Below are 10,669 nucleotides of genomic sequence, written 5' to 3'. Positions count from 1 at the left end.
CCCTTCCCCCTTCCTCTCCCCTCCCCCCTCTCTCACTCCCGCTCTACCCCCTTTTACAGGGAAAAGACGCTATTACACACAAGGGACGCAGCACTTGACGCTCCTCTCCCCGGGGAGCGAGGAGTCAGTGAGAGGGAGCGCGGGACGCAGGGGAGAGAGGGGACGTCCCTTCGGTGAGAGAGGAGGGGGGGGGGAGGGTGCTGGCATATGCTGCGCACCGCCTTGTAGTCGTGTGCTTTGCTGCTGTGTGTCATTGTTTTGTTTTTTATTATTTTATTTTCTCTAGAGCCCCGTTTTGTCTGGCCGCGCGGACCAGGGTGTTTATAACGTTTTTGCTTCGTTCCGCTGGCGCGCTGCCGCCGGCGGGACACGGGACTTCCCTCCCTCCGACCTCCAACATCGCTTCTGCACCGCACTGTTCACCCGGGAGGGTTTGACAAAAGTAGTATGCCTTACTGCAACCACTGCTGTGGAATAGATTCAGCTACTTGCGCGCCTGGGGACCTTAACGCCCGGAACGCACTCATTCTCATGTGGTGTATTCTACGGGAAAGCAATGTGTGATCTTTTTGAGGTAAAGGGGAAAACGTTTTAGGATCTCTCACGATTTGGTGAAACCTTATTGTCAGATATCGAGAAAAGTCTACACGGTAAAAACAATGTCTGATTTTTTGAGGAAAAAGGGAAAACTTTGAGGAGCTCCCATCTGAGGCAAAACTCCAAAAATCTTGAATTTTTTTCAAAGAACGAGGGAAATTAACAATTTTTGGGGGGAAGACTTCCTAATCTGAGTAGTTTTTCAACAAATGTGGGAGTTTCTCAAAGTTTTGCAATTTTCCTCAATAAATCAGACGTTACCGGCCATTACTGTGAGTTACCCCCAAATTTGAGGTAAATTCCCACATCATTGTGTTTGTTTTTGTTTTTCATTACCTCCCCCTCGGCGTCTCTCTGTCTCTTACACACATTTCCCTATCTCTTTCTTCCCTCTCCGCACACCTCACAAATGATTCACTTTCTGTCTTCCTCCCCATCTTTTCTCTCTCTTTCATCACGCATTCCCCTCTTACTCTCTCTCTCTCTCACACACACATGCTTTTCCGCACTTGTCTAGCTACTCTGGCCCAACGCCAATTGCGATGAAAATATGAAAATGTAATAAATAAAAGCAGTTGTGTTTTTTTTATTGTTTGCCCTCGTACGTTTCAAGCCGCGGGAGTAAAGTAACCTGCGCCGCGGCAAGAACATAACAATCATATCCTCTCTCTCCTCGTTCGAGCAGAGAGAGAGAGAGAGAGAGAGAGAGAGAGAGAGAGAGAGAGAGAGAGAGAGAGAGAGAGAAGAATAGAGAGTTGGCCTCATGCAATATATAACCCGGCCCACGCACTGTGTGACTTTCTCTTTTCGACGTCTTGGCTGCCGCCGCCGCTGCCGCCTCTCGCCCCGTGCGGCTCCAGGGAGGAAGCGAGGCGAAGGAATTCGTCAGAAGAAGATGAGCCCGTCTCATCTGCCCCTGTGAGGCGGTCCGCCGGTCCGTGCGTCCGTCCGCACGCCCCAATGCGCACACCACCGCTCTGGCTCTTGCCGTGTTCCTCAACCGCTGAAGCACCGCCTCACTCTCCATCTTTTTAACTGAAAAAAATACATCCATAAGAAAAAGGAATGATAACAAAAAATTGTGTTGTTTTTGATAATTGAGTTTAGAACAAAATAATTTTAAATTTCCCTTTTTGTTATCGGTGCTTTTTGGGGGGGATTGGGAGTGTTTTTCTTGGGATAAGATTGATTGGCCGCATGTCCAGGTGCGCTCTTCTCCTAGTCCGCCGCGCCCGCCCTGACGCTGCCTGTGCTCATCGGCGGGGTGATCCGTCTCGCGGTGCAAGGGGCGGGGAGGGAGGAACACCTCTCCAGCCAGGCGAGAATGGAGCCGTCGTTTTCCTTGGTGTTCGATCCCACTCCACCCCGCCCCACACCCCACCCCAACCCGCGCTTACCGGTCCGCTTGGCTGCTGCCGTTGCTGCTATACCGTGATTGAAGACCGACGTGGCGCCAGTGGCAAGATGGAGCGGTGGTGGCGGCGGTTTGGAAGAGAGCAAGAGAGAGAAAGGAGGGGGGGGCGGTAAAAGCAGAAGGCACCATTTGTGCCCAGGCTGGCTGTCGGCTGTCCGATTATCGGAACGGCATTCAGAGACAAAGAGAAAACGTTTCGGTAAAGTACAAACACAAAAACCGCTGTGGCCGCACGAGAAATCAGTGTGCTGTCGCGGTTTGTCCCTCAGGCGTAGTTCAGGCAGCCCCCCCCCCCCCCCCCCCCCCCCCCCCCCCCCCCCCCCGCCCCCCCCCCCCCCCCCCCCCCCCCCGTTTTGTGTCGTGCCCGTCGGTCCTGCCGTCCATAACTCGGCCGCAGAGCTTCCGACACATTTGACTGTCCTCGTTTTTCTCTTTTCCGTTTCAGTGTTCAAGCCACCCGCCTCCTCGACCGTCGCGGCCACGCCACCCGCCTCGGCCGATCGAGGTATTTTTTATTTTCCTACTAAAATGCAATGATGCTTGTTGCTGGTTTACGGACGCGCGTAAAAAAAAATAGAGGCAAAAGTGACGACGGGTGTAGAAAATAAAACTACCAGTACTCGATAATAATCATGAAAATAGTTGAAAAAGATATGTGTGTTTTTACGCGGCCGTTTGCCGACATTCCCATACACGGAAAGCGGTGACCGGGGCTGGCTATGGCCCACACGGCCAATAGTGATTTCATTACCTCTGCCCCGGCCCCGGCCCCTCCAACACCACCTCGGCCTCTTGCTCTCTGCGCGCCGTGGTGGTGGCCTCTGGCGTGGCCTCTCTGTGAAATCTGTTCTCGGCCAAGAAGAAGAAGAAAGGGCCACTCGGTCCCGGGGCCGGGGGGAGGCGGGGGCGGGCGATGTGCCGGTGGGGAGGCGGCGGCGGCAGCAGGTCTGAGCCATAAATTGACTGCAGCCATCCCCCCCCCCCCTTTTCCTTCGTCTCCCCCCGCCGCGCCCAGCGCGCTGTCTTAAGGGAGCCCCAGAATTTAATTTGGAGCCACGATTTCTCCCCCTTCCCCCCCTCACCCCTCATCTTTCCGCTCTCCCCTTCGCCCCTCACATCCCTTTTATCCCTTCACTTATTCCCACATTCAGGCAGCAGCGCGGCAGCACCGAGTCTCGTCTTTCTTCTTCTTCTTTTTCCGTCTGCCTTTCATCCGGCCGTATTATCAGGGTGGGATGCAGAGACGGAGGCGTTCCACATCCCGGGCCAACGTCTTCGTCTCCGCGCACTGCCGCCCGCCACTGGAGGGGGAAAACAAAGGTGTGACTTGTTGGCACCTCTCCTTTAAAAATGTGCTTACGGGTTTGTACCTTTACATATTGACGTGGAAACTGCCAGAGGCACTCACCCGTTAAACACCTTTGAAAGGTGCCAAGTCACGCCTTTATAATGTCAGCAGTTTTTGGTCTTATTTATCGCATTTAGAGATAGCCTACTTTACGGCTTAGCACGTGGGTACATGGTGGCATGCCTTGCTGAAGCTGAAAAACCCCGTCCCACCCCTTCTCACTGGAACTCAACGTGATCAATCGCGGCAATACCAAGTCAATACCAGCCATCGACCACGTGTTATCCGGTGAGGATCATAGATTTTGTCGAGTACTTACGACACAGGTTTTACGACGCGGGACGGGGCGACGGGCGGCCGCGCGGCCGAGCGGAGCGCTCAGCGCCGGGAGGGTAGGCACTGCGCGCACAGCCGTGCGGGCGAGTTGCCTACGCGCCGGGCGCCGTGGTGGCCGCGGCCGGGGGCCCCCTCCTCCTCCTCCTCACCCTCACAAGGTGGTGCAGGGGGGGGCGCCCTCCTCTGGGGCTGCGCGCTTTAACGGTAACGGGCCTACATCACGTTAAATCCTCCTCTAGTGCGGGGCCTATGGCTGGCCGTTGGGTTCAACTATCACTTTCACAGGGGCGGCTTATGCTCTGCTCTTTCTCATGCTCGACGACGGCGGCTGGTTGGGCCCGTTCGGTATGACACTCTTAGTCATCCGCAGGGCTTGGAAATTTCTGATTTGAGCAAGACAGTATGAAGATAGCATCGCCTTAATGAAGGCTTCCTAAAAAACACATCGGTCAATCAAAGATGCATTAATTGGGCCTCAAGCACAATCATTATTAGGGTCTCTTGGATTCACCTCGGAAGTATGAATCAAAGCGGAAACAAGTGTTTTCATAAAATGCTTGGGAGGCCAGAATTTGTATTCTCACAGGAGCCCCATTCCTGGCCTATCTAACCACTATGTGTAGTGAAGGAGGAGAGAACCCTTTGTGTTATATTATTCGCTGCGCTCACTGCTCGCAACGCCCCCCCCCCCCCGCTCCCACGCCCTTCACCCGACCTGCTGCTTTCATGAACCGAACACAAGTGTTGAACACACAACGCCGATCCCAAACATACACCTTTATGCGTGATGAAAACGACTGCCGCGGCCGCGCGGTATGCGCTTGTCCTTATATTTCCTCTGCTCTCACCGCGCTGCCGTTGTGAGGCGCGGGTCGGGGCAGGTCAACAACAGCAACCGAAAATATGAAAAATATATATACGCATAGGCTTCCATACTTGCCTCTCTCGCCGCAGCCTCATTCATTTGGGCCCGCCACCGTGCGCGTGTGCGGGTGGGAGGACGCGCGCGAAAACCCCATGGCTGCTGTTTATCCAAGTCATCCACACGTCGATATGCAGAGAGCGAGAGCTGGATGGAAAAAAACAAACAAACAAGAGAGTAGAGGGATGTTCAAGAGGTGAGACAAAATAGAGAGACGCGCAGAACGCCGCGAGTGGTTGTGCAGTTTACACAAAGGACAGGAATTATATGGACTATATCTTTCTGTATGGATAATAATCTAGATCAAGTAAATATGGGTTGAACTCAGCGAGCAGTACAGAGAGAAGCAGACGCTAAAAATTACAAACACACGGATCAATCAGTTAAGTTTCGAAGTACAGAATGGGGATTTTAATTTGACAAAAAGTGTATCTGGAAAAAAGTTCAAGATTATTTTTTTTTACATTTCATTTTTTTCTCTTTCATTTCTTAATTTCTTATTATTTCTTTCGGAAATATTCTTTTTATTTTGTTTGAAGTGTTGTTTCCGGAAAAAATTTTGGCTTTAAAATTCCTAGATGAAAGGTTTAGGAGGGCTATCCTTGTCGGTCGTGCAGTTTGTTGTTCAAGAACATCACGTATCGGCGGCGATCCAGTCGTCGTATAGCAGAGCAGACGACGCGCCGCAGACGTCGGCGGCGGTGGCGGCGGCGGGCGGCCGCAACCGCGATGGGGCGGTGCGCATGCGCGGCGGCGGGGGGCGGGGCCTCGCGGCGCGGCGACCAATCTCGCCCCGGCCTCCCTCGCTCCCCCCTCCTCCCTCCCCCGCGCACCCCTCCCGCCGCCCGCGGCCGAATCTGTCATAGCGCGCTCTCCTCGGCACCGATACCGTTCCAAAACCATGATGCATAAATAAGAATGAAAAAAAAGAAAGAGGGGAAAAGCCCCTCCCGCGTGTGGTGAGGATGAGGTACTCGAACGCGTCCTCGGCGGCGCCCGGGTGCCGTCGCCTACCTACCTACCCCTTAGCCCGCGGCCGGGAAGCCTCTCCTTTTTGCATTCATCGCTCGCTGAGCGCGCGCGCGCGCGCGCGCAGGGGTGAGGGGTGGGCGGCGCGGGAGGGTGGGGCGGGGGTGTGTCGCCGGGGGTGTGGTGGGGGTGGCGGTGGCGGCGGAGTACTCCTCTCCTCCCCCTAGGCGAGTCAGTCGAGTTGGAGACGAGTCGTGTGCCGGACGGATAGCGTGTGCGTGCGCGCGTGCGTGTGTGTGTGTCGGCCAGCGCGTAAGCGTGTCGTGCGGAAGGTGCTTGTGAGTGAGAGTGTCTGTGTGTGCAACAGCAAGGAGCCCAGCAGGACACACCGGTGCGTCCTCATGGCGCGGCCGCGGCGGCCAGTGCTGGTCCGGCGCGCGCCCGGGGCGGACACCAGATAAGACCGCCGTGCACAGCACCGTTGCCGTTGTCGCCGTGTCGTGTGGTTGCCGTTGAGCGCGGTGGGCATGCATGGAGGTGGAGCGAGGCGTGTCGGGCCTGGCCGGGCTGCTGGGCGCCATGATCACCTACCGCACCGACGTGCCCGTGCCGCTCACGCCGCCGCAGTCCTCCCCCGAGTCCCACGGCAACCTGGACCCCGACATACGCCTGCCGAGGAACCTGCCCGCCGCCTTCCTCAGTGAGTGTCTCCTCTGCTCCCCCCCAACAACCCTCGCCGGAGCGACGACACTGCAAGAGAACGATCCAGGAGAAAACAGATCAAAACACTACAACAAACTGCAGCGGCAGCAACAACAACAACATAACTTTGAGAAAGGCCCGTTTGCCGGCATGACATCAGTGAGGATACTCGATTGTGATTGAAAGAAAATAATAATCGTCTCGAGCCGCGAATCTCGGCGAGGGACTCTGTTTTGAAGGACGGGGCGACGTTCTCGAGCTGATAACGAATCCCCCGTCCCCTTCCTCCCCATTTCCCCCCGGCGCCCCCGTAACGTCCTACCGAAGAAGTCGTGTCAAAGTCCGATCACACCTCAGGCTGGGTCGGCCGGCGCTATCGACGCAGATACCCGTGCGACCGACCGACTTCTCCGCGGCGCGGACAGTCGCGAGGCGGTGCGGTGACCTAAATGAGGGAAAGCTTTCATGAGTGTGTCGGTGCGCCCCTCCCTCCCCATGCAGTGCAGTATGACGCGCTGACCAACCCGCCTCTTCGTCCAAATACCCTTCATTTGTCGTTACGCCTGTTCAAGCTCCGAGCTATCACCGAAGCTCTGCGCTCTGCGGCTTAGCTGGATTACCCACCTTTGAGTGGTCGGGGCTCACCCAAGGATTACCTGCGTGCTTCTGACTGAACGGCGCAGGCTCTATATGTCACTGCCCTTCCCTAAATGAGAAAGGCTCGCGGATTTGCTCGCCACCATTTCTCGAGATCGGTATCGCACGGTGACTGACAAAACTCTTCCGAAAAAAAATCAGTATTGCAAAATCAGATTGTCTTTGATGACGCCAATAGGGGTCAAGTAGTTTCGGATTATTCTCTCGACATTCTCTGGCGTTTTCGAGAAGCATGGAAGACGATGAAAGATATGTGGATGGACAATGAAACTTGGCACCTCAGATTAGAGCTAAATGTACGGAGAGTCAATCAAGGAAACACTGAAAACTTAGTTTTTCAATGCTCACTCTAACGCCGCTTTCTTTGCCAAGGTGTTACCATTCATCTTTGACTCCAGATGATGGATGGTACTCTCTCAAAGATGGACAAATTTTGGCCTCGTTGGGTGCCAAACTTTCAGATGTGGCCAAATTTTTCGAACTTTTTGTAACTAGTTAGAAAGCTGTTGAGCTAAATCGGTGATCTTGAAGAGAATGGAAAAACCTGGCGGCCAAAGGAAATGCCAATATTTTGGCGAGCAAAGCGGCCGCGACATTTGCCACTCGAGTGCTTAAAAATTGCTACAGCAATCATTTTTTGTTTTTTACTGGCATTTGCAGATGCAGAGATGGACAGATGCAATTTTAGTTTAGTTTCCCCCTCTCTCTCTCTGTAGCTTTCGAACTTTGACACGTTTTTTGCTGTTGTTTTTGCTCCCCCCCCCTCCCCGGCCTTTCCACCAACTCTCGCCCAACCTCGTATCCTACCGTCCGTCGCTTTGGCCGGGCGCGGGCACAGACAACCTGTAGCCATGAGCGAGCCGTGAGAGTAGCCGCGCTGCTGCTGCTGCTGCTGCTGCTGCTGCTGCTGCTGCTGCTGCTGTCGGGTTGTGGCAGTGCGGGTCGGGGCGGGCGTGGCGCTATCAAACTGCTCCGCCGCGCCCCGCCACGCTCCGCCACGCCCCGCCAGGTGCGCCCTGCGCGAGCCCCCGACGGTGGCCGTCTCTGAAATCAGTGCCCATAGCGCGGGCCAGATAAGGCGCCTCGCGTATAGTAGGAGAAGGAAAAGGCCCGTGATTTTGATTTGTGGCTGCGATCACGTGTCGGCCCACTCCAACTTGTGTGATGAACTGTGCCGCCCGGGCCGGCCCGCCTGATCGGTTCGATTGAAAGAACGTGACCGCTCCGTTGCAACAAACTTACTCTACCGAAATTAACCTCTCAAAAACAAATGAAATACCAACAAAAATTTAACCCAAAAATACAGACTGACTTTTCTATCAGACACCATATCTTTTTTGCTCTCCGGTGCTTACTTTCTTTTTCCCCCTTTCTTTCCAGCGAGCATCCCCAAGTGTGGAGGTTGCGGGGAGATGATCCTGGACCGCTTCATCCACAAGGTCCTGGATCGCACGTGGCACGCCAAGTGCCTCAAGTGCGCCGACTGCGGGGCGCAGCTCGCCGACAAGTGCTTCGCGCGGGGCGGGCAGGTGTTCTGCAAAGACGACTTCTTCAAGTGAGTGCCTAAGCTGCCCTGGAGGATATGGGAGGGTGATCGCGAAGACCTCCCCGGATTGTTCGACATCCGCAGTGACCATTTTGGATACAGCCACAAAAAATTTCCATTCTTTGTTTCCTTTGCTCTTGGAAGACCAAACGCGCAAACATTTTGGGTACTGCCGATGCCTATGAGATCGGCACCGGAAGTCGAACAATCCGAGGAGGAGCTCTCCAATCACCCTCCAAGTGTTCCGTTGCTTCTGCTTAACGATCACATACACGTCAGTTAAAGTTCAAGTTCTAAAAGGTAAAAGGGTCAGTGTCATGTACCTCTTAAAGAGTCGAACAAAAACTTTTTTCATGGCGCTCTTCTTCGTTAGCAAGTTTCTAAGCAATACCTACTTAGGTTGCTGATTTTGAGGCGCAATTCAATCGTTCATGCTGACTTGTTCAGACCTTATTTGGGAGGCAATATGAATTATGAATCCCTCGTCGTTTTTAAGTCTAAACAATGCTCATAAAAATTATTTTTCACGACCAAAATTGTTTGCCTGTTTTAAAACTAGGCAACTAAGAGTCACACAATAATTCGTGTGGTAAACAGATTTTTTTTTCGAATGGTCGCCCATTTTTGCTGTGTAGTTTTTTGAAGTCGGCCGCGGTGGCGCGTGGTGCCTCCCCGTGCTCGCATTTGTCATGCCTGTCGGGTCGCGTCGGGTGTATATAATGTTTGGTGTGTTTGCGCTGCGGGGGGCCCAGGCGGTACGGCACCAAGTGCGCGGGCTGCGGGCTGGGCATCCCGCCCACCGAGGTGGTGCGGCGCGCCCAGGACCTCGTCTTCCACCTGCACTGCTTCGTGTGCGTCCTGTGCAACAAGCGGCTCGACACCGGCGACGAGTTCTACCTCATGGAGGACCGCAAGCTGGTGTGCCGGGCCGACTACGAGGCGGCCAAGACGAAAGGTGAGTATCCCCATCCACCTTGAGGACTTTAAAGCCCGAAATTTTTTCGGAAACATTGAAAACTTTTCCGGAAAAAATCGGAAAATTTTGAAATATTTCCAGAAAAATCAGAAAAACTGAAAACTTTTATCGAAAAAATTAAGAGATTTTTCAAAAATTTCCCGGGAACACCTTTCCGGAAGATTTGAAATCCGTAAGTTTGGGTGCCTGTTTGTCCACTTTTCCTAACTCTAACCTGGGTGTGCTGCGCGCGCTGATGTGGCAGAGGGCAGCCTGGACGGCGACCAGCCCAACAAGAGGCCGCGGACCACCATCACAGCCAAGCAGCTGGAGACGCTCAAGGTGGCCTACAACAACAGCCCCAAGCCCGCGCGCCACGTGCGGGAGCAGCTGAGCCAGGACACCGGCCTGGACATGAGGGTCGTGCAAGTCTGGTTCCAAAACAGGTGAGTGGTTGGTTTTGCTTTCTTTAAACTTATTGTTAAACATGATACGTATGCAATACCGGAAAGCAACTTTGTTTTAAATGTTGTTGTCACTCTCTTTTGAGGGGAATCACGTCCAATGGGTGGGGCGGTGGGACACTGACAGCCAGCCGCGCGTATAGGGATTCAGCAGCTGCTCTGCGCGTGCGAACAGCGCCTGTACGGCCTCTCTCTCTCTCCCTCCCTCCCCATGTGGACCGTCAGGGGATGACCGTCACACTCACTCCTGGCTCATTAGGGCGCAGGCATAGCAGGACACAGCCAGCGGCTAGCACGCTCAACGTTTTGGGCGGAAGTTTACAAACCTAAATATTGCAAACCCAAACCCCGAATTGTCTCGTAAATTGCCAGCGGATTCTGGTAAATTTCTAACAGAATCATTTTTAAAAGTATCTTTGAAAAACTAGTTTAAACGAAAGGCAGTAGTTCTTGAATTCCCATTTGATACCAGTTTTTGCGTTCGTGGCAAGGGGGGGGGGGGGGAGTGCTACACCAAAGAGACATGCCATTCGGACTAGACCGCCAACGGCACGCCGGCAAGGGTCCCTTTACCACCTCTGAGCGCGTTTTACGCAAAAAAATATATACAAAAACGAGATTTTGTGCTTCGCGGGAAGCTCATCATCCTGGGGGCGCTTCTGCTGCTCATCATCCTCCACAGCGTGTATACACCTGTCCGGGTCCGGGAAATCCCTTCATGTGCTGGCCTCTCTCTCTCTCTCTCTCTCTCTCTCTCTC

At 53.9% G+C, this 10,669-nt stretch overlaps 1 protein-coding gene and 1 long non-coding RNA gene across 4 annotated transcripts in view; one reads left to right on the top strand and one right to left on the bottom strand.

The window, feature by feature from the left end:
* LOC113206809 (LIM/homeobox protein Lhx3) overlaps positions 1–10,669 on the top strand; it is a 48,975-nt gene that overhangs the window by 25,573 nt on the left and 12,733 nt on the right. The window contains exons 4-6 of one of the 2 annotated variants that reach the window (XM_052270487.1): positions 8,326–8,500; positions 9,244–9,446; positions 9,703–9,892. In XM_052270487.1, the coding sequence (XP_052126447.1) occupies positions 8,326–8,500; positions 9,244–9,446; positions 9,703–9,892 (568 nt within the window). The remainder of the gene's footprint in view (positions 1–8,325; positions 8,501–9,243; positions 9,447–9,702; positions 9,893–10,669) is intronic. The other variant, XM_052270488.1, reaches the window with a different exon arrangement.
* Positions 4,630–7,978, bottom strand: LOC127750041 (uncharacterized). 2 transcript variants are annotated; one of them, XR_008011495.1, is made up of 3 exons: positions 7,753–7,978; positions 6,178–6,336; positions 4,630–4,764 (listed from the first exon to the last, which is right to left on the bottom strand). It is a non-coding gene; the product is annotated as an uncharacterized LOC127750041 (long non-coding RNA). The 2 variants fall into 2 exon arrangements; XR_008011496.1 differs by lacking the exon at positions 7,753–7,978 and adding an exon at positions 6,611–6,726.

Source organism: Frankliniella occidentalis, unplaced genomic scaffold (genome assembly GCF_000697945.3).
Source record: "Frankliniella occidentalis isolate FOCC.00 unplaced genomic scaffold, Focc_3.1 Scaffold125, whole genome shotgun sequence".
Classification (NCBI taxonomy): domain Eukaryota; kingdom Metazoa; phylum Arthropoda; class Insecta; order Thysanoptera; family Thripidae; genus Frankliniella; species Frankliniella occidentalis.
This window is presented reverse-complemented; position numbering and strand designations above follow the sequence as displayed.